The 27,412-nt window shown below is 45.6% G+C and overlaps 1 protein-coding gene across 1 annotated transcript in view; it reads left to right on the top strand.

Moving 5' to 3' along the window:
- Nucleotides 1-2,390: 2,390 nt before the first annotated feature.
- Nucleotides 2,391-27,412, top strand: part of PISD (phosphatidylserine decarboxylase) — a 290,490-nt gene continuing 265,468 nt past the window's right edge. The window contains exon 1 of the mRNA XM_078667731.1: nt 2,391-2,529. Coding sequence (XP_078523857.1) covers nt 2,477-2,529 — 53 coding nt within the window. The 5' untranslated portion in view covers nt 2,391-2,476. The remainder of the gene's footprint in view (nt 2,530-27,412) is intronic.

Here is a 27,412-nt window from a genome sequence, read left to right as displayed (position 1 = left end):
GTTTATTCATGGTCTAGTTTCCATCAGTTGATCCAATAGCCTTAAGTGGTCTGATTAATAAATGATCAAGTTGTATATAATAATGTAAATACTATGTAAGTAGTTTTGATTAATCATACTACTAGATTCAGTTGCTCAAAAATTGTCTCATTAGTATTATGGGCCTTTATAAGTGTTTCATGATTAATGGTGAGTATTGAGGTAATAGGTAGTGTTATTGAGACAGTTTTTCAAACAGAGCGCTGGATCACTCTCTATGAATTGACACGCTTACTCAGACGCTGCCGGCCCCAGGGTTGTTGGCATTCAGCTCTGTAATTTTGCAAAATGTACGCTCTGTCGGCCTCTGGATGTAGGCACGAAGATGTGTTCTTTTTATTATGATTCTTTATAATACTAATAAAAAGATTGGTTCCATAAACATGTAAAAAATATTCGAGGCTACTTATTTGGTATATTCTATTACACCAAATCCACAGATTGACTTTATTGGTGTATATCATATTTCCCGGAATGTTATGTATGTTTATCATATTCAGAGAGAGAGAGCGACCCAAGTACACGTGGGATGGGTACAGATCTACATTTACATGTACTTTGGCACCCATGCGGGTACTGTCTGCATGAAATTGAAAGAAGCATACATTTTTAGCCAAGTGTACTTAGTTTATTTCATTTTAATGGCGTAGTAGGATGTCAGTTCAATGAGCAAGGAAAAAGCGCATGGGAGTGCAAACAATCCGTACTACATCAATGGATGCATGTATACACACAAAGCAGCAGCCTCTTTTGTTAATCATAACACAAGAAATTAAAAATGTAGGCATCAATAAGAAGACACCTTCACAATACTGATAAATGAGAGTATAAACATCTTGTTGGGCGGTTAGCATTGTTGGTGTGAAAACCAGTCTTCTCATAACCTTACCAAGGGTATACCAACGGCTCGGACCAGGAGCGGTGTAATCCCTATTCAGACTTTGGTGCTCCCCGACTGGACCCATCTCTAATTCTAAAGAGCCCAAACCCAGAATCAGAACTGTAGCATTTTCGGTAAGGATGACAGACATGGGTCAAGATTAAAGGAGTTTTATATAACGTATTGTTAAGCAGAATACAGGAAGTATCTCAAAAGCATGATTAGCAACAAAGAGTACAAATCATAAGTACAGAGAACTCAGTAAAGTTAAATGCAAAATCAAGCATAGATTCGGAGACCCAATTACGGAGAGGGTAATTGAGTATCCTAGTTACAGTGGAAAAGTAGGTCCATTTAGAGGTCTTTAGACAAACGATTTCAAACATTGCTTAAATGGTTCTCAGGATATGCACCAATAAGAAACAAGCAAGAAAAAACCTTTTACTACAGAATTCATTTGAGGATTCCCCCATGATACTACTACATTGAACACAGAAGCTCTCACAGTTTATTCAAGCACATGAGTCGATACATTGTATAAACAATAGCCTGGGACCGTTGGGATGTCCTTGGTTGGGTACAACATTGTGAGAAGCTCCTGGGAACACTCACTGTCTTTTAGTGAGAAGATTGCAATTGTCATTTCAAAATGGAGGACAGTGCATCTTGGGTTATGTTAGCGCAAGTTCGATTTCAAACATTTTAGAAGTACAAGATTAAACAATTCACAATATCTATGCTAGAAGCCCTCTATTCTCAGAACGTATCTGTATAGTGCTTGCTGCTAAATTATTTGTTTACTTGAGCTATAATAACTAGGGTGGCTCATTTAGGGACTTTGGATAGCTGAAAGGACAAGTAGAAATTGTAGAGATTCAAACATGCGCAACATGCACACACACATTTCTGCAGTAATTACCATAACCCACTGAATTACCATTTCCTGATGATCTATGCAGGACAGAAGTCAGTGACTGGAAGGGTGCTTTCAAGTGATGTGTTTTGAGTAATTGTGCCATTAATAGCTACTCTTACTTTGTTGCTCGCCGACGTGGAACACACGGGCATTATAAACGTTGCCACTAGCTTCTACTGGCTGCACATGGGTATCTTTCCAACATGAATGCTGTTTTCAGTCAGCGACAAGAAATAAAACAGTAAATGTGGGGGGGAGTTCACACTTTCCAATATTCTTTTCACTTCTCTCCGATTCATTTTCTTTAATAACAATAGAAAATATCTCCGGTAAACACTCGGGCATGGGGCAGCGTCACCCATGTTATGTGAGGCAACGTTAACAGACCTTTAAAACAGCAAAAGTATGATAGACCTCCATATCTGAAAAGACCACTATCTCAGCTTCAAAAAGGATACATCTTGCAGGTGATTAATGCACGCGCTATTGCATACTGGGATCTGTCTCGAGCCTGACGGCTCACGCGCAGTTCGCCCCCGTGCCTCATCTCGCGAGCCGAGGGGCGCTCTCATTGGTAGTTTGAAACCGGCTAACGTGTGACGTCTTGTTCACCTTACGTACAGTGACGGAACAGGGAAGCGATGGCGGCGTACATAGGGCGAGCATTTATCAGCGTGGGAAAGCCAGCGAGCCGGTGAGCACCTGGGGCGGAGAGTAGGGTGCGGTCTAGGGGTTAAATTGAAAGCTACCCTTGGGGCAAGGGCAGGAGAAGTTATCCTGCGGAGTGAAGTGTACTTACCCTTTACGTGGCCCCTCAGGGCTCACGTGTGGCTCTTTAAAGCAGACCGGATTTTTGACAGTGGCACTTGTGTGTGCTGAGAATTTTCGGCTCATATTCACAATGTTAAAGCTCAACTGCAGCCTCGCTCTAATTTGAATCAGACAATGTCTTGAGGTGTAAAGGCCGGATTTGATACGTAAACGATAAGGTGCTGCTTTACAGTAGCAAGGGCAGGTTAACCAGAGAAGGGCCATTGAGGTTGAGCCATATAGTGTGTAAGAAAGTATGTGTCAAAGTGACGGGTGTGGGTATTATGTGGAAGAAACGGGGCTTTAAGTGGGGAAAAATTGGGGGGACCCCTCAAAGGGGCGCGGCCAATGCAATTAAGGGCGTGGCTAAAACACGTAGGCCAAAAATCTTTGATTAGCATAGTGTGCCGCCTGACTTGTATTTTGCTGTTTCTGTCATTGCATCCAGATATGATACAAGTAACAAAATACCTACAAGTCAGGACTATTGGCTTTGTCCATGGTTGTAAGTTGCATAAGATAAATAAGCAGCAACTGTGGCTTGCATATAATATTCAAAAAGCTTCCACTTACAGCCCTGGTGATATCATGACAATGTTGCTGCTCCTGCGTTTCAAAAAGAGAAGGGAAATCCAGAGAGAAAATGACTCTCTTTAAAGGATTCCCCTTCCCCTACAATGCTCACCTGGCATGACCTCATGCCGTAACTCCTCCACTAGTGAGAAGTGAGCAGTGCACATCCATGTGCCTGCTGTTACTGCGGGCTGGAAAAAAACGGACCGCCTGTGTCAGGACACAAAACAGAGCCCGATAGAGACCCCTTTCCAGGCCCCCTTTAAAAAACTGCCGGTGCTCAGACCCGGCTCACTTAAAGCCCTGGGAAGGAATAATAATTATCCCATAGCTGGACACTGTTGGCTCTCTGCCACAATGTGCTGATTGAGGCTTCAGAAGATGGTTATATGGAGGGCAGGGAAGGCGGAGGAGGTGCAGTCTGTACAACCTTCTTCGAAATCGGGAACCTAGCCTCTTTGAAAGTTATAGCTCTGACTTGGCATTGAATTTATCGAGGTGTTCTTACTCTGTCATACTGTCTCCGAACTGGAGTTTGCTTTGGCTGTCCCAACTGCTGCCTTTGGAGAGCAAAGCGTCCAAACTAAAGGACGTAGATGTCCAATTGAAATACAAAATCAGACCAACTACCATGTGGGTAGTTACCATTGTAGATGGTGGATGAAGTTTAGCAGTGGACCCGGAAGTCTTGAAATATAATCCCATTGTTTCTGCTTTACCAAGCTATACTGGGAATGAACACATAGTTAAACAAACATTTGCAATGCAATAGATCTCGCATTGACTAGAGTTTGAGCCATTGGCATTGTAGATTACAATGCCTTTTATTAATGTGTTGTTTAAAAAAAAAAAAAAAAAAGGCATTGTCATTTACAATGCCAAAAGCATAAACGAGACCTATTGGCTATGGCAGTGCTTGTTTATACATTGTTGGTACCATGTTTGCTTGCTGGAGACCAGTAAGTAGCTACTCAGCTTGTCATTCATTGAGAGAGAGTTAGAGAGAGGTGTGTAGAGTGATTGAGAGGTGTGTATAGATAGAGTTAGAGACGTGTGTAGTGAGAGAGGTGTGTAGAGAGATAGAGAGAGAGAGAGATAGAGGTGTGTAGAGAGAGAGGTGTGTAGAGATCGAGCATGCACTGTTTTGGATTTGTGCTAAAATAAAAAGGTACATTACTTATGGACATTGCGCCATGTTTTTGGTATGAGCCAAAATTTGCACACGACAGTAAACGCTAGATAATTGTGTGCTTATTGAAAGCTGTGTTAGGGGGAGGAGGGCTAACATGGTGGCCAGGCTGAGGGGTGAGCACATTCAGCGGTATTTGTAGTAGGAGTCTATTATTTGTTTTTAAAAATAAGCTTAGGCACACAGTTGCTTTATCCTTAGCTACATATTTTATGTAATAAAAACTGGCACAGAGGCATATTTATTTAACGCCTAAGGAACATGCAAGGATTTTAAGTGCTCTAATGGTGCCATCGGATGTGAGGACGCAAAGTAGATGTGGACGGGTGGAAGTGTTCTTTGTGTGTGAGGCGGGTAAAAGTAAGGAAAGAGGAGTAAGAGCAATTAATTGTTCGCACATGCACTGTTTTTGATTTGTGGGAAAGTAAAAAGGTACATTACTTTATGGACATTGTGCCATGTTTTTTGTATGAGCACAAATTTGCACACGTTAGTAAACGCTACATATTTGTGTGTTTATTTAAAGCTGTGTTAGGGGGAGGAGGGCTAACATGGCGGCCAGGCTGAGGGGTGAGCACATTCAGCGGTAGTTTAAGTATGAGGCTGAGGGTGTCACTGAACCCTGTTTACACAAACAATGTGAAGGTGTTTAGTAAATAACAGCTATGATTGTACTGAAGACACTACATTAACACATGATGTTTTGTATAAGCAAAAAACTTGCTTAAAACAGTACACACAACATAATTCTGTGCTTAGTTAAAGCCACATTAGGGTGAGAAAGCCTAACATAGCCGCTAATAAAGATAACATAGCGACCAGGCTGAGGAATGAGCACACTTACCGTTTTTTTTCGTAGGAGGCTGAGGGTGTCACAGAGCCCTGTTTACACAAAATATGCCGAGGTGTTTTTTAAATAACTATAATGTTTCATAAGACCCTACATTAACATATAATGGTCCTGCCATAACACGAGTTCCCATATTTTACTTCTGTCCTTAATTTTAAATCTCATTATATGGATAAAAAATGTTTACGCTAACAATACTGCCTAAGATAGTATCCTTTAAAAAGTCCAGGGTTTTGTTTAATCCAAAACATTATAATTTAGCGTAAAATAATTAACTTTAGAGGAGAAACGTTAATTAAAGCTGATGTCTGTGTCTGGCTTTTGCTCTCTTGTCCCTTGGGGTTTGTTTCCTTTAGACACGTGAATTCCCCTAAACATTCATTAAACAGGATGGCTCTGTCTAGATTGCCCCAGTGGCGCCGGCTGTCTGTTTCCAGCAGAGAGAAAGGAGCTAAAGAAGCAGGATGCACACGCTGTTTCTGAAAATGAGGTGTTACTGAAAGAGGATGGCTCTGTCGGCCCTCTGTGTGGAAGGCAGGGGGAACGCAGGAAGAAGCCAAATGGCAGTTGTGCGTCACGCGTGCTCTGTGTGGAAGGCAGGGAGAGCAAGGGGGGATGTATTTTGTTTAAGCACAATAATCGGTAAAAAAAGTAAACGCTACACAATTATGTGGTTATTAAAAGCCGGGTCAGAGGGAGGAGAGTGAAAACGCCGGCCAGGTAGAGGGGGAAGGAAAGTAACCATTATTTTTAGTTACAGCTTGAGGGTGTCACAAAGCCCTCTTTACACAAACTATGTCGAGATGTTTTAGAAATAATCACTGCTTTAATGTAGAACTTCTGCCTGTAAATAAAAGTCAGCCTTTGATCAAAATTAAACATAGTTTGCAAAAAACGTAAACAGCTACAACTTATCGCCCGCGTAAGTGAAATTAAATGCCGGGACAGGAGGAGGAGAGTAAAGAAAGCGGCCGTTTGCAAATAAGGAAAGTGAAATTAAATCCTGAGGACGCAAAGTAAACGTGGGCAGTGGGCGGTTGGAAGCTTGCGCTGTGTGGAAGGCAGGGGGAGGGAGGAGGAAGTTTCAGGATAGTGAGTGTTTCCTTCACAGGTTCGGCGGTGAAATAGAGAAAGTCATCACGATCACAATCGCTGTGAAAGCGAAAGTGATCGTGATGATGCGAAGCACGCAAGGGATGCACGCGCAGCACTGCGCGTGCTTGTGCGCTGTCTGGCAACCTGGTGGTCGGGAAGTAGCAGTTTTCTAAGCAGTTACTTAATGTCTCGCCAGAACAGCGCATGCGCTGGATCAGGCGAGACCTAAAAACGAAATGAGCAAGACCCCCAATAGAGTGGTATTTCGCTGATGAGGATAGTTGCGGGATTCTAGTAGGAAAGTTGGAAACCATGGCATTAAGATAATGGATATACTGTGTGCTTGCCCAAAACGTTTGTGTTAAAGAAAACTATATTTATGTCTGATGTTTAAGCATTCAACGCACACAGTCAAGTACTATTTTACATTTCAAGATAACTGTTTTATTATAAAATTACTGACATTTTTAGCCCAAGCCTATAAAATGTTAGGGTCTTGTGCCACTTAATCTTAACCATATTTTTATCTTATATTTATGACCCCTATTGTGTATTTGATCTATTTTTCTAACTTATGTACATGATGACCGTAAATATATTCTTTTTATTTATTATTGTAATTCATGTTAATTCAATAAAAATGAATACACACATAAAGAGAAATTATTTTAAATATTTGGCTCCAATTGTGTTCAAATTGAGTGCATTTGGAAGTGTTATTTATAACCTATTCCTCTAATCCCATTTTTTGGGGCTAAGACTTGGAAGTACTTTGTTATCAGATTAAAATTAAAAATATACTAAATGTAAGTAATTGCTGGAACCCATCACTTGTTGGCTATTAACTCAAGGGACAGTGATCCCACTCTAGTTATCTAGTAATTGAAATGTGTGACAGTAGGAACGTTACAGGTCTAGGAGCAAGCAGTCATCTCTTCCCAGTTCCCCTACTTGACTAGTTTTTTATGTTGGGCAAAACGTGTTTCTCGTGTGCTTTTGTCACCTTATTGCTGTGAAGTGAATACTTAAATAAAGGCTCAGTCAAACCTAAAAAAATCATTAAAATGTTACTAGATCGGCAGGTCTAGTGACTTAAATTATCTATTTTGACCTAATAATGCTCTTGACCCATAAACTGGTTTCAAATGATGTGATCCTGGGCAAATATTTTAAATCACGGAGCCACCATTTTCATCTTTATCGCATATTAGGGCACCTTCAAACACACACAATCAGCAAGTCTGCTGTAAAAAAACACTTTTGTTTGATTTAATAGACCCCAGTCTTGCTCTATATAAAATACCAATCTAGTCACACAACTGCTGACTTGCCTCTTAGTTCATTAACTGCATTGTGACAAGGGGGGGGGGGCAGAAATGTTTCTCAGATCATGTTTAAAAACTATCACTTTTAATAAATACACACCTGAAGCAGGAAGGTGTTGCAGGCTTATCTGCAATCAGCAGGTTTTCCATTGAAATGGCCACAACATTTCCCACTGACGTGGTTTTACTGATAAAACTATATAGTTTATAATGTTTTAAAATCAAGTTACTACAAATATTTATCATTTGCGCATCAGCATCACCAAGTAAAGTGTTCTGATTTGTTTTCCTTTGGTTTTAAATCTTTGTTTGCATCAAACTTCTGAATTACAAAATAGTGTTCTTTCGTAATTGCTGATATATTTTGAAATACTTGTACTTTTTATTTACAAGCTGTTTACATGTTGTGTATTGGAAAAAACCCTGACATCTTACAGCCTTTTGTTTTTTAATGATTCTCATAGAGCTCACTTTACAAAAACCTCTAACTGTAATAAGAGAAAGAAAAGTAAACAACTTTTTCCCGTAAAAGATAAGAAACAATTAGTAAAAAGACAAACTGACATTTGACCTCTGTCCTTGAACACACAGCAAATGTGTCAACATAAAAACAAGATTTAAAGGCAGCTTTATTGCTCATTACTTTCTGAAGGAACAGAACCCCTGTTCCTTCCAGCTTAAGGTCACTCGCCAGAACGGAGGAGTGGGTGCTAAAATAGCTTGATCTGATAAAATCTGACTCGCCAAAGCTAGTGCGCGAGTAGATCTTTTGAGGCCTGTCAGTGCATGAAATTAACATTAGGAACATATTTTATTTATTAACAGTAACATTAATCAGACTCCTTAGTCCGTTTAGCAAGCACTAGCAATGCCAATAGGGCTGGATTTAATGTGCTGCCCTCTACAGTTTTACAGGCTCACTGCCCTCCCTGTACTCACATGGGCAGAGACTTGTACATCTTATGTACTGAGAATATGAGTGAGAACCAAGAAAAGAGAATCTATGTACTTTGGGTCGATGAAACATGGGCTCAGCCATGAGTGCATAAGAAGAGGAAGGAAGCATTTGAGAAGGTATGTAGGGCTGAAGCAGAGAGCTGAGATGCTCAGGGTCCACCAAGCATAATGTGTTTTGTAAAAGATCTGTTTATTCACTTATAACTTGTGGAGGAAGTCCTGCTGGGAAGTAACAGAAGTGTACTTCGGTAAAATAGGTAACAGAAGTGCAGCTGCATTTTGCACAATCAGAAGGTGACACGAGAGACTTAAATAAGCCAAGCAAGACAGCACTATTATAATTTAAATAGAATGAGATGGCTACCTGGTTCATCAACCTTCTCCCTACAGCTCTGAACTCTTCAAGGGGAGTAACATACACATATAGACAGAAGGTTAGATCAGCGCTGAGAGTAACACCAACATTTTTGGTCGCAGGATCTGGAAGTGGGCCACCAACCAGTAACAGAGCGCTAGGATGATTCTCTAGATCCAACACTTCCATTTTATCAGCATTCAATTTCAGAACGTCATTCGTCATCAGACATGAAGCTAAAGGAAGACATTCCCGAAGTTTAAGGGGAATGTCAGATTACTTCCAATTTGTTATAGCAGGAATTTAATATCGGCATAGATTAAAAACTGAAATAAAGCCAAAAGAATGAATTAAATCAACCAAAATGTTTACATGAAAGTTAATTCTGCACAAAGTTCAAGCTTATGCGTAATTGTTGTCCAGTGTTATTACTTTAAACAAGAAAAAGTAGTTTGACACACTACTAAATACCAAACATAAAATTACAGATGGACACAAAGAAACAAACCTTTAGCACCACCTGAACTATAGATAGGTTTTATATTGTCTCTTAGTGTTAAACAACGTGTGGACCATCCCTTGTGTCTTGCGTTAAAGGAAGTTATTACGACTGTCACATAGTTCTCAGTGTAAAACCATTTCCCCTTCGATTTCTGATTGAGTTCAGAGTTTAAATCCCCTTCCTTGTGCATTTATCAAAGAGTTTACAATGTAAAATCTAACTCTCAGGGTACTGTTGCAGAGCATTCCAGGCTGACTTATGGAGGCACTGTAGGGAAGGAGTTCAGAACAGAGTAGCCCACAATAAGTTAATTAACTATGGGTGCAAAATCCGTTCCGCTCGCGGATTTTCGGCAATTTCGCGATCCGCGAATCGCGTGAAATTGCCGAAAAACGAGCGGATTTTCTTTTTTTTATTCAGTAGAGGGTGGCATCTTCGTGGATAAATATGCAGGCAGGACTCATTCTGGCACGATGCTCCTGTCACAAAAATTAAACCTCAACAGGAAGCACTTACAGATATACATAAAGCAGGTGCCCGAGTTGAAGCTCAAATTCAGTCACGCATTATAATCAGCCCAAACAACTAGTGAGCATGGTCGAGACTAGGCAGGTGTGCTTCCTCCCCATATCTACCGCCTACAATTAGATGTAATCGTTGATGGAGGTCTTTGCATCCACGAGTTTCTCGAGTGCAATCCCCATGTACTTCCTGTGATCAGGAGGCTGCTTCCTTCACATCTGCTGCTCTGATCGGTCTCTGACCCTTTATAAACAAGAGGCATGTGAACTCGCATGGAAGCCCCGTCCGTTTGGCCCGCCACACACACACTAGGGTACATGACATCACATTATTGCAAATGGCAAAAAATCCGCGAGTTTGTGGGAAAATTCACGGATTTTTTTGCCATTTCGCGCGGATCCGCAAAATTCGCCCAAAGTTAAAGTTAATGTCCAACCAGTGTTTTTCTTTAAACGGTAAATGTACTTTAATGATCAAACAACTAAATACTTTACTAAAAATTTCAAATGTTTTTAAGATTTCAGGTGGAATTACAAATTGTCACCCCACATATAGGGCCTTACAGATTGAACAGGGTACAAATAAGTAGAAGAGGGATCTTCTAATCTTCTAAATGTAGTCTGATCCTGTTATCTGCGAGGTGCCAAGTGGCAGGTTGCACTCCAGCAGCCTTAAATCCTAAAAACACCACTTTATAAATCTATTGGAATAAACAGGCTTTTCACAATCAAAAGATTAAGCTTATAGACTCTGTCAAGTCTTTCAGAATGTAAAATGTGAGGCCTCCTACCTACGTTGCTGCATTTAATATTCAATAATGCAAGCTTGTTGGCTGTAACTTGAACATAAACATAACCATGTCATCTTTGCCTACAGTAATTAGTCAAACAATTTAGGCAGACCCAAAGTATACATTAACATTAGCTGTCTATCTGGAAACACCAAGCATGTACTGTGACTGGACTTAACAAGCATTGGCAAAGTCTATAGGTTATGCGTTTGACAGTGGTTCCCAAACTTTTTCGAGCCTACGTCTCCCTTGCCCGATTGCCTGTTGGCCGCAGCTCCTCATTATATTACTTTCTTTTGCCGGTGGAGGAGTCGAATCGCAAAAAAAAAAAAGAACTGTTATATCGCTAGATGAGTCTCTGGCTTGAGACCATATTCTTAATCAAGAGGTGTCTTTAAATCTGGATATGACAGTGCACTGGACACCTCTCCTGGACAGGGAAAACTGCATTATTTAATTTGTCACTACGAGGAAAGTTTTAGGTTGGGCATTACCTCCAACCTTTTGTTTTTAATAAAAAAAAATAATGTAATAAACATACTTTCAGGGGCTTTCTGCCTGTCCTATTCATCCATTATTAGTCTTCTGTGGTGTCATTCACATTTTGCTTCTACTCACCACAACACATGGAATGGGGCACAACGTAGACCCACTTTAGCCATTGATTTACCTGACTGTGAGTTATGGTTTGGTTTTGTATAGTACACACTGTAAATGCTCATTCATCAGCCTTCTAGCGGAGACCTTATATAACGAAGGCTAATGCAGCATCAATCCACAACGAAGGGAAAGAGAATACATTAAAGTGCCAAATGCAATCCAGACAGCTTGTTGTTTCTGTACACCACCAGATACCGGAAGAAGGAGCATGTAAATCCCTACTGCATACATTCTGGAATCAAAATGATATCACACAATTTGTTACAGGGGTAATCCTGAGAAACTATTGAAATTTAAAGGCCAGACTGACTGTTACGAACACTGGACTGAATGCAGAAAAACATGTTAATACCAGCATATTTCTCTACTTCAAAAGAGAGTCAAAAATTTGCTAGCATTCGCGACAAGAATTTTCAATTCTATTAAGGACACGGAGGCGAGGATTATGCTTCTCAATCTTTACTGCATAAAACACAGCAGCCAATGAAAATGTATATTTTCAGTAAACAATAACAATAAAACTTCATTACCCATGAACACCCATGAGTATAGGCACGCCCCCACAGTCCATAAGAACCCCTTGCGTGCTCCCATCATCCTCTTTCTTTGAGGCGAAACAAGTCCAACAAAACTTGAACAGTCACAATCCTCCAACGTGGAAGAACATCTTCAGGCGGAACATCCTGACCTCCGGAGTCGATTAATCCGACTTCTTATCAGATCCTGAAATAAAGGAAACAACACCACCGTAATCCTTGCATAAAAGGGTGGGTAAGCTTAATACATACAGTACATTAAGCCGGGTGGGATAATCCTCGCCTCCGTGTCCTTAATAGAATTGAAAATTCTTGTCGCGAATGCTAGCAAATTTTTGATTCTATTACAGGACCGGAGGCTTCAGATTATGCTAGTTTAACGCTGATTAAATACCACAGAAGTAATATCTCCCACCGGCTTGTAATAAAACGTCTTAAACGTTGAATCAGAGGACCAATCTGCACAATGCATAATATCTTGGATACTGGATCCTAAACCATATGACTTGGACGCCATCGCGCCTCTAACTGAATGAGCACCAAAAATATTTGTATCAACACCAGCTTCCTTCATAATGAACCGAAGCCATCTAGCAATAGTGGCAGCCGCCACTGGTTTAAAGGGCTTTTGAACAGAAATCAATAATTGTGAACAGCCCTGCGGCCGCAAGGCCTTCGTACATTCCTCGTAGGTCTTCAAACAATGGACCACACATAGTTTTTCATTATCAGGAAAAGCATTATAAGATATATGTCGAGACATTGTCTTAGTACGACCCGTAATATGAAAAGAAACCCCTTCCGGGGTAAACACTCTACCTGTTACGTCGAGCGCTCTGACATCCGAAGATCTTCTGCAAGAGGAGAGACAAAGTAACATGGCTAATTTAGCCCACAATTGCTTCCTAGACAGGAGAGAATTAACCGGCCATCTGTCGAGCAAAGAAATCACCACTGAGACATCCCACAAACCCGTATACTTGGGTTTGGGAGGGTTGGCCACCCTGATGCCCTTCAACAACTTACAAACAACCGGATGCATGCCTACTGGTTTACCATCCACCAGGGCATGCCCCGCCGAGAGGGCTGAGCGAAAGTTGTTGACCGAACGATACGCTAGGCCTCCTGCCGCCTTCTCGGACAGAAAGTTCAACACTTGGGGTAAACCTGCCCCCACGGGATCCAGACGTCGTCCCACGCACCAATCCACCCAGTTCTTCCAGGCAGCGGAGTATCGCTTCCTGGTGGAAGGTGCCCAAGCCTGCTTGATAAAGTCAGCAGCCTTGTCCGAAATTCCTGGCATTTGCCACTGTTCCCTGAAAGCCTCCATGCCATCAGGGATAACCTGCCCTCCAACAGCAACGGGTGCTGTTCCTGACGAGGGCCCTGCAACAACCACTTCAAATCCGGCAGTAGCCGGGGGCGGTCGCAGCTCCACTGCAACAACTTGGGAAACCACGCTTGTGATGTCCACCACGGAGTCACCATGACAATCTCCGCCGCTTGCCGTATCACATGAGTCATTACTCTGGGAATCAACAGGAAGGGGGGAAATGCATACTGGGTTCCCTCCGACCAATCCTGGAGAAATGCGTCCGTCGCCGTTGCCATCGGATCCGGTCTCCAGCTGAAGAACCGGGGAAGTTGATACGTCAACCTGGATGCGAACAGGTCCGTCTGAAAAGGACCCCAAATCGCCTGCAACCAGAGAAAGACCTGGGGAAGCAGCTTCCAGTCGCTGTAATCCCTCAAGTGTCTGGAATGCCAGTCTGCCACTTGGTTGGCCTGACCCGGGATGTACTCCGCTATGACTGATATCTGGTTCTGCAGACAGTAATGCCAAAACTCTTTGGCTATCTGGACAAGAAGAGACGACCTCTTGCCGCCCAACTTGTTGATATACCTCACTGCGGACACATTGTCCAGGCGCAGGAGGATGCAACATGATGTCTGCTTCGGGGATAATGTGCGGACCGCGAACGATCCTGCCAGTAATTCCAAACAGTTTATGTGAAGTTCCAGATCCTGAGATGACCATCTGCCGCCTGTGGAAACCTCTCCACAGCGCGCGCCCCAGCCCCATCTGCTGGCGTCCGACTCGATTACCACATCCGGTCGCGACCCGAAGATCGCTCTGCCGTTCCAGGCATCCACGTGGCCTAGCCACCATTGGAGTTCGTGCCGAACCTCGTCCGTAAGCGGAACTGAGTCCGTATACGAGAGACCCCTCTGAAGGTGTCTGATCTTCAGACGTTGGAGGGCTCTGTAGTGCAAAGGACCTGGAAATATCGCCTGGATAGAGGACGCCAGGACTCCTACAATCCTGGCCAGGGTTCTGAGCGAGACCAATTGACTGTCCAACAGTTTCCTGATCTCCTTCTTCAGGTCCCTCAACTTCGCTTGTGGAAGAAGCAGCTGCGCCGTGAGGGAGTTGACCGTGAACCCCAGAAAATCTATCACCTGAGCCGGAATCACCACTGATTTCGCTAGATTTATCACAAACCCCAGGCTTTGCAACAAGGAAATAGTCATGGTCAAGTGTTGCTGCAACACTGACCGGTCCTGAGCCATGATCAGAATGTCGTCTAGGTAAATGATCATGCGCACACCCCTCTCTCTGAGGAAGGCCACCACTGGTTTCATTACCTTGGTGAAACACCAGGGAGCCGAGGAGAGACCGAAAGGAAGAGCCAAGTACTCGTACCACCGGCCGTTCCACTGAAACTGCAGGAATCTGCGGTGTGGAGGAAAAATTGGAATAGAAAGATATGCGTCTTTCAGATCTAAACGCACTAACCAATCTCCTTCTTGTAACAAATCCGCTAACATGTGGATACCCTCCATTTTGAAATGGTTGTACACCAGGTGCTGGTTGAAATCTCTGAGGTTGAGTACAAGTCTGTTGCCACCTCCCTTCTTTTGGACCAGAAAGACATTGCTGGCGAAGCCGCGAGGACTTCTCTGGCAAAAAGCGATCGCGCCCTTCCTCAGCAAGTCTGCCACCTCTGCCTCTATAAAACTGTGATCTAGTTGGGAAAAATGGAGAGTTGGCGGGGGGAACGCTTGCGCAGGAGGAGAGTAGAAATCCAGCCTGAATCCCTGAACAGTCTGCAAGACCCAAACATCTTGAGTCAACACTTGCCATTGTTGCAGGCAATGCTGCGTGCGACCCCCCAAAGGAAGGAAAGACACATCCGTCAGACTCACCGGAACTTTGATGGGCCTTGAAATTCGCCCTGTTGTTTCCCGACTGGAAACGGCCTTTGTTGAAGCCTCTTCGCGATGGGTAGAAGGTTCCTCCGCGGGTAGAGTCCCACTCGCCGCGGCCAAAATCACCTCTCTGGGAGCCTCTCTGGAACCCTCGGCCTGACGAGCGACCCCCGCCTCGCCCGGCCCTGTTGAAAACACCCTGCGTGAGGGCGCGCTTAATACCACTCTGGGCCTTATCCAATGCGGTGAAGGTGCCCACATACTTGGTGACATCCTTCACGAACCTGTCTCCAAAGAGACACCCACCGGCCAGAGGGCCCGGTTCTGCCTCCGCCAGTTCCGTTAAGTTGCTGTCCATGCGCATTAGTAAGGATTTGCGCCGCTCCGAAGAGACAGCGCAATTCGCATTACCCAGAAAGCAAATGGCGCGCTGAGTCCACTCAGCCAAGATGTCAGGATCCACAGGAGTCGCCCCTTCTTTGGCCGCTAAGGCCATCTCTAGGATCTTCGTTAGGGGCCCTATGACATCAAGCATTTTGTCTTGACAGCCCCGCCAGGCCCTGTCAAGCCCTCTCTTAGGATCCTTGGAAAATTTCTTAAGGAATGTCAGCATACTTGCGTCTATTTCCGGTGTGTCAGCGACACTGTCCGGAATATCAGGACGCGGGCATTCCGACCGCAGTCGGTTGCGCACCTCCCGAGTGAAGCTCTTCCGGAGGTGGTCATGAATATAATCCGAGACGTCCGCTGGCGGAACCCAGTCCGAAGACCGAGGGTGAACGATGTCAGAAGGATCGAAGTGAAAGGCCTTAGGGGTCTTGTCTTCCACCGTCTTGGGAGCCGGCCTGGCCTTCTTAGGGGGCGGAGGCTGCTCCTCCGAAGAATCAGTGTCCGTATTGGTATCCGTATTCGTGGTGGTGGTGGTATCCGTGTCCACTACAACCAGACGCTTACTTTTCGCCTTGCCGCCAGAACGTGGCTGAGTAGGGACATCCTTAACCGGCAGGGAAGCCAAGGACTGCGCATGCGGCCACATTTGCCGCCCCTCAGAAACTGAAGCCGAGGTAGAGGGAACATCGCGCTTCTGCTTTTTGCGTTTATCATAACCATGGCGCTTAGCAAAGCCTTTCAATTGCTTTTGAATGGGGCGCAGGGCCACTGCTAGTGCCTGTTGCACAGTCTGCGGGACCTTCCTGTCCAAGGCCTTATCAACTGAAGCTTGAACCGAGGCATCCAAAGCTTCTACAATGTTATCCTCCAGGACAGCCTCCTGCTGTCCTTCATTATTTTCCTCCCCATCTGCCTCTCCTTCTTCAGGGTACTGAACCCATTCTTCCATGGTGTTGAAATGGCAAGAGAACACAAGGGAATAACCCTGGCAGTACTTGGGGGTGGTGGGGGGGGTCAACCCACTGCACACAATAATCAATAGACAGGCAACTGTACCCAAACCCCCTCAGCAAGGCTGTAATCAGCAAAGTCAGAGACCCAGGTCCTGAAAATACAGGGAGCGTGTGCCCACTCCTGACCCTAAAATTTGTACAACCAGTGAGCCTGGCGATCAAACAAGGAGCAAGCCGGTGTGTGGAACGTGCAAAACGCGCGTTCCTGAAAGCCAAGGAAACGCGCCGAGGCGCGCCGCCCAAAACGCTACCAAAACCTACCAGAAAGTAGCCCAATTGGTAAGCGCTTTTGGGCGCGCGCGTCGGCCGTGAGCCACCCGGCCTGAACGCAGGGCGTTCCAGGGAGCCTCTGCGCGCCCCCAGGCTGCCGGTAACGGGCCCTTGTGAGGAGACGCGGCGGCCCCTTGCCGGTCAAAGACCGTCGCAATCGCACTGAAAGTGCGTGCGCTCCCAGCGAGAGCAGCCCCAGTGTCACACGGCCCAGGAATGAAAGTACGGCGAGGTGAGTGCAACCCTCGCGCGGTACCGAGTAAACGTAGGAGCAAACACAGCCAGAAAATACACAATAAAGTCCTCAATTATGTAGCGGACAGCGCCGCAGCAATCCCATATGCCTAATAACACAAAATTAATCAAACATCCCTCCAAGCAACCCCCAAACCGACAAGCAGAGTGAGGGGACAGGGAAGTGCACTTAACTCTGGCTTGTGAGCAGCAAAGAAAGAGGATGATGGGAGCACGCAAGGGGTTCTTATGGACTGTGGGGGCGTGCCTATACTCATGGGTGTTCATGGGTAATGAAGTTTTATTGTTATTGTTTACTGAAAATATAAATTTTCATTGGCTGCTGTGTTTTATGCAGTAAAGATTGAGAAGCATAATCTGAAGCCTCCGGTCCTGTAATAGAATCCTGATGTAAAATATCAACAGTATTCCGGCAAAGCTGAGAGAGAGCAATAGTGAAAGCAAAACGGAGTCACCTTGAGTGTGTAGGGCATGGGTGCCATTCTTTTGAAAAACGGTGCTTCTTGTCTGGATAATGTGACTTACTAAAGGGGAAACACAGATAAGTAGAACTTGCCCTTCAGCAATCACTATGATGAAACTAGAGTCGCTGTTCCCAATTCTGGAGGTATGTGCTCGTTCTGGCATCTAGTGGCTGTCATAGGAACTGCAGTTCATTGAAAAGATCTGCAAATCTTCACTGCTGAACAATGTGTGCAACTTTATTGTTTTGTATTGACCCCGGTGCCCCTGGCTGAGTTTGGTGGCGCACAGTTTGGGGACTACTGGCCTATGCAAAACCTATTGCCTTTGTCAATATTTTTTACATGTTGTACAGCAGTTGAGCTGTTGTGCAACAAGGCTTACAGTTTATATTTAAAAAAAAGTATTATGACGCGGTCAACATTGTCCACGGAATTACACTTTTTTTTTTTTTACTACGAAGTAAAAAAAGTAAAACTTCAATCAAAAACACTGTGTAATGTAAATAGTGCTCATGTAAAGTGCTCCAATACCTTCGGTTCGAGTTTGTGCTATATAAAACTAAAACAATGCTAATAGACCTTTGGGTTGAAGTGAGGTTTTAAACCTCGGTCAATAACCGGGCATTTCATGTAGTTATATGATACTGTCTTCCTGTTTCTCTGTCCAACCAGCAAGTTGTCTATGCCACAATATATGCTCTTCATTATAAACATCACTAGTTCCCATCAACCTAATTTTGTCAGATTGTTTAGGCACTTGCTAGCTTGTTTTTTATGGGTGAGATGCCAGGGTATAGAGTATATGTTGTGAACATTTGTGAAGGGGGCATCAAAGGATGGGACAAAATGATAGGTTTGGGTGCCCTAGTTTTGAGGGACTAGCACGGTACTTGTTGTTTAAGATCATATTGTAGGCATCACATGCACACCGTTCATCATTTGACCTTACAAACTTTATGGCATTGCAGCTCAGGGTACTGAGTAAAGGTAACAGTTATACCTACCCCACAGCCGAGCTTCCTTTCCCGATGTCAGTGACAAAGGTAGAGCAGGGTGAGATACATGGGGGGATACATGTGCAGAGGAGAGACAGGAGGAGCCCCACCTCTCCATCCCCTCACCCCTCAAGAAGTAAGTTTTGTAAATGCAAAATACTGTGTGATATGCATAGTGCCCCATGTGAGAAGTTGGCCTGATATGTGATGTCCACTATTCTAGTGGGCACCCTGTATCAGTCCAAACAACCCTTATGGTGATGGTTGTAAAGTCAACCTTATAGACCAGCTATCCTAGTGGTAGCATGGACAAAGCAGTCTTAGGCTAACACTTCAGAGAGCATGTGAAGCCAATTGTTTTACCAATAATAACCCCTTGAATACCAAATGAAAGGACACCACACAAGGTATATATAAAATATATATGTATTTATTACTAACACAACCCCTCTGCACTCTTTATGAGGTCAGAGTTCGAGATACAGCACAAGTTACTCAATAAGGATACCTTAAGTTGCACAAATACAATTCTGCCCTAGGGGCCTCACGAACCATATACTAAGTAAGTGGTATAAGAACCACTTCAGGAAAGGTGAGTAGGCCTAGGAAATCGCTGGGGCTACACTGAACAACCAAAGGTTAGGAAGTAGGAGTCCCACAGGATGCGTGTGCAGTGTCTAAACACACTCGCGGGTTCTCATAGACTTTCAATAGGAACGTAAAGTTTACAAAGTAAGTTGATTTCGGGCACTTCCGGATGGACTACGGGAAAACCCAGTTAAACTAGGACACTTGGATAGTTATTACCCACGGGAGCACCGGAGTACTCTAGTTACCTCACCCAGGGAAGCCGGGTGCATAGGTGGTCTTTCGTGTCGGGTTTCGTCGTCGAATCCTATGGAGATCTGCACAAAGATGCTGCAGGCGACCAGGAGGAAGATGTCCGGATGGATCCAAGGGTGGATCGGAGCAGTGAAGAACCTGAAAGCAGAAGGGACAGAGCCTGGGTCACTAGCCAGTGACCAGGAAGGAACCAGGCGATGTTGAGATGCAAACAGGTGAAGAAGTGAAGCTTATCTCTGCAGCCACGTGGACCAGGAGGCGTCGACGACGACCAGGAGCTGGATATGGACTGTCCCACGAAGGATCTCGCTGTTGGCGGTGTCGGCTTCCGGATTGGAGTCACCAAGCCATGGCAAAGGCAACCCACGCAGGAAGGGAAGATCGGCTTCTGTTCAGACCAGCAAGGTCTGGGGAGCTTCCCCTTTACAGGGAAGCAGCAGCAAGCCAGCAACCAGGCAAGCGGTGTTGTTTCAAAAGGATGTCTTCAGGAGGGCCACTAGCCAACGGGCTAGCAACCGCGAAGACGCGTCGAGGAGAAATGCAGGCGCAGGCCCCACGCGGCACTCGTGGAGGGCTGAGCTTCGGTGCACTTACGGCTCGGGCTTCTCAAGTCCCAATGCCCAACTTCGAGGACGCCTCAGAAGCTGCACAGTTAGCAAAAAGCAGGTACTGCAGGTAGTCCGGGCCCACGTCTCTCGTGTCCGAAACGGGACTCAGCTTTGCTGTGGATGTGGGTCGGGGTCAGAGAAGTCTGGAAGTCCAGAGGCTGCGTCGCTAAGTCTTCGGGCACCGGCGGGAGTGTCGACAAAGCAAACCAGCAAGTCACTGATGGTGCCTGTTTGCACAGGGTGGTCACTCCTTGACCACAAGGGAGATTCTTCAGTCTTCTAGTTGCAGTAGAATGTCAAAGGTCCAAAGTTTCGTTTCAGAGTTTCAGTTCAGGATAATCTCATGTCTATAGACACAGCTCCTAGCTTTCTACTAATCTAAGGGGCTGGATTACCTGCTAGGTCCCTCCCATGGGTGGAACCTGGTGGTTACACTCCTTTCCCTTTGTCCAGTTTTGCGCCAGAGCTGGGGCTGGAGTGCCCCAGCAACTGGTTTGAACCGGCCTATGCATGGAGCACCTTATGTGCCCCAGGCAGTGTCTCATTTCATTCAACCCACCCTGTCCCAATACACTATAGCCTGTCTGGGGAGGTGCTAGCACCTCCCAAGGCAGGAACCCTATTGTGGCAACACTACTTACGAGTGGGTTGACTATGCTGTCTAGGCATCCACAGTAAGGTAGACAGGCACACTATCAGAGGCTGTGTCTTACTGTCTTAGAGCTCAGGACAGTTGTAAATCGCTGCAAATCATGCATCAGTCCCGTTCACAGCTTACTTGTGTCACTCATGCCGCTGGAGAGCGGCGTCCAGTCACTGTGCGCTCGGTGACCCTGGCAGAACCAGACATGTGTTCCTCGGGCCCCTCGGAAGTACGCAGATGTTTTCTTAGTCGGGTGGGGCGCAACACTTGAAGAGCTGGGCATATGAAATTTGCTTCCATCGGGTAGTTTCAGGCCTCCTACCGGACGGCTGCGATTGCCAGTGCCGCAGCATGGGAGGCCGGATGTCACACAGTATTTAGGACATTTTACACTAAACATCCTCATTGTTGTGTCTGATATCAGTGATACCGAGTCATAATCGTGCACTAGCAATAAAAAGTAAATTTGCAGGTTAACACGTGGCTGGCACAGTCTCACTGACACTTTTGGCATAAAGTCTGTACATTAATTATTTTGTCTAATAAAAAGCCGCACTCGGTCTGCAGACTCGTGGCTTGTGCTGGCTTCAGACACAGGTGGTACACTGAAAGAAGGTACGGTTTTGTTTGAGTTTCAAATCATGCTCACTCTGACCACTGCTCCTTTCATCGTGCGGCAGTCTCCGAATACATATCACAGATCATGCACGTCCTGCACTGCCTGGAGAGGGCGACTTTGTTAATAGTCTGTGTAAAACGGTTCGTACCTAGAGCAGCACTGCAGTCTGTGCATGTTAAACTAAATGTGCAAATCAAGTGTCTGTGGCCGCGAGTGCGGGTTGTGTGTTTGGTGCAGCCAGTACTTTGGAATTTAAAACATTACAACACCAGCGCGCCGGTAAATGGTTTTATGCTCTACACTGTAGGCACACTTACTTTAGCAACAATGGCCTGTGCCACCGAGAGCAGCAACACGGCCGCCTGGCTCACCTCTCTCCGTGCCTGGTGACAATCTCCACTCGGCTCCTGCAAATGGTCACCGCTACCTCATTGTATGCCCCCTACTCCCCCGCAGCAAAGAAGGAGGCAATACACTAAACACCAGTGAGCCGCCACGCAGACAGCTCCCAGAGACAGCTAATTACTCTCGCGGGGGTCCCGCAGCATGATTCTGCAAATGAGGGGGCCCATACTCTAAACCCCAGTGTTCTTTCTGGAAGGAATCTGCCGCCGCAGTCAGGGCCAGGAGGCGCCCTGACAGGAGTTTCTTGCTGCGCGAGATAACGAAGCTGACAAGCCTCACCCGAGTACTTCACAGGTCTTTAAAAAGACCATTCACATGTTAACGAGGCTTTGTTGTTTATTTCACCCCTTCTTGCCAGACTGAAGTGTGGGAAGCCTCTACTACAGCAGGCATCCCAAGTCATTCCAAGTGCCCCGTCGGTAGCAAAATACCAGACGGCAGCGTGGTAAAATTTGCTAGTATTTTGCCGTTTATAAATATAAATACAGACAAAGGAAATATAGATTTCCGTCTGTATTTATATGTATAAATCCGTAAAAACGGAAAACCGGGAGCCCAATTATAATGCACTTAAGAGTATATGGTATGTCTATATCATAGAACAGCTATAAGGACATGGTTCCGAAAGCTGCAGACAAGCTCAGCTCATGCTAGAGCACCATCTCACATAAAACCAAGCACTCTGCCTTCAGGATTGTCAAGGCCTGCCATAGGAGTGACTTGTAGGTATATATGTGGAGAAGCGTGGCTCAATGGTTAGAGCAAATAAAGAGAATGTGACTGCACACCAATGATTATATCAATGTGATCCAAACGTGACTTCAAATTAAATAATCTATTGTGTGTGTGTGCGTGCTGCCGTTATTGAGAGAAAGATCAGACCCTGTCAATCTCTAAATGTTTAAACAATTTAAAAGGGGGCTGTGGATCACCACAACCTAAAAGCGGAGCACAGCACAAATAGACAACACTAGTCGTCTCAATATTTTAATCCTGAAGTTAATACTCTTAACACAAAACAAGCTCAAGGGCACTTTTTTTAATTGTACCTTTGTTCATCACTTCTTGAGTGACATTCTCATCTGAAACCTAATTCATTATACATTTTCAAAATGAAACATCCATATTGCACTGTAAACTACAGTCTCAGGCTATTGGATAAATCATACATATACATCCGGTATTAAATGATTAACTGATGAACAATCTTAAATGCGAATCCCAATGCATTTTGGGTTCTAAAGAGCGAACCCTTCTTCAGGGGATATGACAAATGTTCGGAAAGTGCTGGCAGTATCCAAATATTCTGTCCACAGGAACCTACAAATACAATTAGTGACAAAAACAAAGATTGGTACCAATACACACATGACCAACCTATTAAAGTTTTTACATTTATAAATGTAGAATTTGCACTCAAAAATAAAAAATGAATTATGTCAAGAAACAGAAAAAGAGAAGAGAAAATGGATTGCAAGTGTTCCTATATGAATGCTTCACCCCACTTAAAAAGTTTACAACCCAAATGATCTATCAGTCTCCTTTTTAGACAAGTTACTTATGTTAGATTCGTGAATGTATCATTAAACTCTTTTTGATGGGTAAACAAAATGCATCCCTATAATGGCTAGAACGTCTTACCGCTTAATGAAGTGAATTGGGAATGTAAACATGTGGCGGAATGAGACGTGCAGTGTATTCTGATCTATTGCTGAAAGATAATTCTCACAGTTCGTAGGTGAATCCAAGATTTCACCTGTCTTCGGGAGCCAGCTGTAACGAATTTGAATATTTGAGCATGAGATTAAACTGCTCTAGCTTGCCAATGCGTTACCATTTGTATACATTATAAACGTGAACGCTTACCGTTCACCGCGCTCAAGATGAATGCCTGACTCTTGACAAACACCAATGTGTTGCTGAAATGCCCTCAATCGTATCTAAAAGAACAAAATGACGAAAGGCTATGAGATGCTGCACTAATAGTGTATGAAAAAGTGATGCGATATCTCCGAAATATAAAATGTCTGACCAGAGTACTGACGTGCTTTCAAACTCCCAGCTGTGTAAACCCGCGTGTAAGCTGGTCTTCCGCGTTCGTCGCAAGCTATCCCTGCATGCTCCGTTTTTTTTAAATGCAAACACAACAGTGATGGACAGAATGTGGATCAATGTCACACATTCAACCCAGTCCAAAGATCTGGGCCCAAATCCATCGTTTTTCCACTCCACACCACCCTGGGTTAGACAATGGCGATATGCAAATCAGCGCTGACCCTGTGCCCCATGGGAACAGTCCAGTCCGAACTACAAAAGCCATGTCCTTCCCAGAACGGAAACAAGCATCCGAGGACCGGCCCGGTTTCGAGGTAACACCTCTCATCAGCCCGGCTAGCTTGATTCTAGTGGTGTGGAGTGCCTGGGACTCACGTCTGAGCATCCCCAGTACACTTAGAGCGGTAATTGCAAACACAACAGTGATGGACAGAATGTGGATCAATGTCACACATTCACCCCAGTCCAAAGATCTGGGCCCAAATCCATCGTTTTTCCACTCCACACCACCCTGGGTTAGACAATGGCGATATGCAAATCAGCGCTGACCCTGTGCCCACTGGGAACAGTCCAGTCCGAACTACAAAAGCCATGTCCTTCCCAGAACGGAAACAAGCATCCGAGGACCGGCCCGGTTTCGAGGTAACACCTCTCATCAGCCCGGCTAGCTTGATTCCAGTGGTGTGGAGTGCCTGGGACTCACGTCTGAGCATCCCCAGTACACTTAGAGCGGTAATTGCAAACACAACAGTGATGGACAGAATGTGGATCAATGTCACACATTCACCCCAGTCCAAAGATCTGGGCCCAAATCCATCGTTTTTCCACTCCACACCACCCTGGGTTAGACAATGGCGATATGCAAATCAGCGCTGACCCTGTGCCCCATGGGAACAGTCCAGTCCGAACTACAAAAGCCATGTCCTTCCCAGAACGGAAACAAGCATCCGAGGACCGGCCCGGTTTCGAGGTAACACCTCTCATCAGCCCGGCTAGCTTGATTCTAGTGGTGTGGAGTGCCTGGGACTCACGTCTGAGCATCCCCAGTACACTTAGAGCGGTAATTGCAAACACAACAGTGATGGACAGAATGTGGATCAATGTCACACATTCACCCCAGTCCAAAGATCTGGGCCCAAATCCATCGTTTTTCCACTCCACACCACCCTGGGTTAGACAATGGCGATATGCAAATCAGCGCTGACCCTGTGCCCCCTGGGAACAGTCCAGTCCGAACTACAAAAGCCATGTCCTTCCCAGAACGGAAACAAGCATCCGAGGACCGGCCCGGTTTCGAGGTAACACCTCTCATCAGCCCGGCTAGCTTGATTCCAGTGGTGTGGAGTGCCTGGGACTCACGTCTGAGCATCCCCAGTACACTTAGAGCGGTAATTGCAAACACAACAGTGATGGACAGAATGTGGATCAATGTCACACATTCACCCCAGTCCAAAGATCTGGGCCCAAATCCATCGTTTTTCCACTCCACACCACCCTGGGTTAGACAATGGCGATATGCAAATCAGCGCTGACCCTGTGCCCCATGGGAACAGTCCAGTCCGAACTACAAAAGCCATGTCCTTCCCAGAACGGAAACAAGCATCCGAGGACCGGCCCGGTTTCGAGGTAACACCTCTCATCAGCCCGGCTAGCTTGATTCCAGTGGTGTGGAGTGCCTGGGACTCACGTCTGAGCATCCCCAGTACACTTAGAGCGGTAATTGCAAACACAACAGTGATGGACAGAATGTGGATCAATGTCACACATTCACCCCAGTCCAAAGATCTGGGCCCAAATCCATCGTTTTTCCACTCCACACCACCCTGGGTTAGACAATGGCGATATGCAAATCAGCGCTGACCCTGTGCCCCATGGGAACAGTCCAGTCCGAACTACAAAAGCCATGTCCTTCCCAGAACGGAAACAAGCATCCGAGGACCGGCCCGGTTTCGAGGTAACACCTCTCATCAGCCCGGCTAGCTTGATTCCAGTGGTGTGGAGTGCCTGGGACTCACGTCTGAGCATCCCCAGTACACTTAGAGCGGTAATTGCAAACACAACAGTGATGGACAGAATGTGGATCAATGTCACACATTCACCCCAGTCCAAAGATCTGGGCCCAAATCCATCGTTTTTCCACTCCACACCACCCTGGGTTAGACAATGGCGATATGCAAATCAGCGCTGACCCTGTGCCCCATGGGAACAGTCCAGTCCGAACTACAAAAGCCATGTCCTTCCCAGAACGGAAACAAGCATCCGAGGACCGGCCCGGTTTCGAGGTAACACCTCTCATCAGCCCGGCTAGCTTGATTCCAGTGGTGTGGAGTGCCTGGGACTCACGTCTGAGCATCCCCAGTACACTTAGAGCGGTAATTGCAAACACAACAGTGATGGACAGAATGTGGATCAATGTCACACATTCAACCCAGTCCAAAGATCTGGGCCCAAATCCATCGTTTTTCCACTCCACACCACCCTGGGTTAGACAATGGCGATATGCAAATCAGCGCTGACCCTGTGCCCCATGGGAACAGTCCAGTCCGAACTACAAAAGCCATGTCCTTCCCAGAACGGAAACAAGCATCCGAGGACCGGCCCGGTTTCGAGGTAACACCTCTCATCAGCCCGGCTAGCTTGATTCCAGTGGTGTGGAGTGCCTGGGACTCACGTCTGAGCATCCCCAGTACACTTAGAGCGGTAATTGCAAACACAACAGTGATGGACAGAATGTGGATCAATGTCACACATTCACCCCAGTCCAAAGATCTGGGCCCAAATCCATCGTTTTTCCACTCCACACCACCCTGGGTTAGACAATGGCGATATGCAAATCAGCGCTGACCCTGTGCCCCATGGGAACAGTCCAGTCCGAACTACAAAAGCCATGTCCTTCCCAGAACGGAAACAAGCATCCGAGGACCGGCCCGGTTTCGAGGTAACACCTCTCATCAGCCCGGCTAGCTTGATTCCAGTGGTGTGGAGTGCCTGGGACTCACGTCTGAGCATCCCCAGTACACTTAGAGCGGTAATTGCAAACACAACAGTGATGGACAGAATGTGGATCAATGTCACACATTCACCCCAGTCCAAAGATCTGGGCCCAAATCCATCGTTTTTCCACTCCACACCACCCTGGGTTAGACAATGGCGATATGCAAATCAGCGCTGACCCTGTGCCCCATGGGAACAGTCCAGTCCGAACTACAAAAGCCATGTCCTTCCCAGAACGGAAACAAGCATCCGAGGACCGGCCCGGTTTCGAGGTAACACCTCTCATCAGCCCGGCTAGCTTGATTCCAGTGGTGTGGAGTGCCTGGGACTCACGTCTGAGCATCCCCAGTACACTTAGAGCGGTAATTGCAAACACAACAGTGATGGACAGAATGTGGATCAATGTCACACATTCACCCCAGTCCAAAGATCTGGGCCCAAATCCATCGTTTTTCCACTCCACACCACCCTGGGTTAGACAATGGCGATATGCAAATCAGCGCTGACCCTGTGCCCCATGGGAACAGTCCAGTCCGAACTACAAAAGCCATGTCCTTCCCAGAACGGAAACAAGCATCCGAGGACCGGCCCGGTTTCGAGGTAACACCTCTCATCAGCCCGGCTAGCTTGATTCCAGTGGTGTGGAGTG

The sequence above is a fragment of the Lissotriton helveticus genome, chromosome 11 (genome assembly GCF_964261635.1).
Source record: "Lissotriton helveticus chromosome 11, aLisHel1.1, whole genome shotgun sequence".
NCBI lineage: Eukaryota > Metazoa > Chordata > Amphibia > Caudata > Salamandridae > Lissotriton > Lissotriton helveticus.
This window is presented reverse-complemented; position numbering and strand designations above follow the sequence as displayed.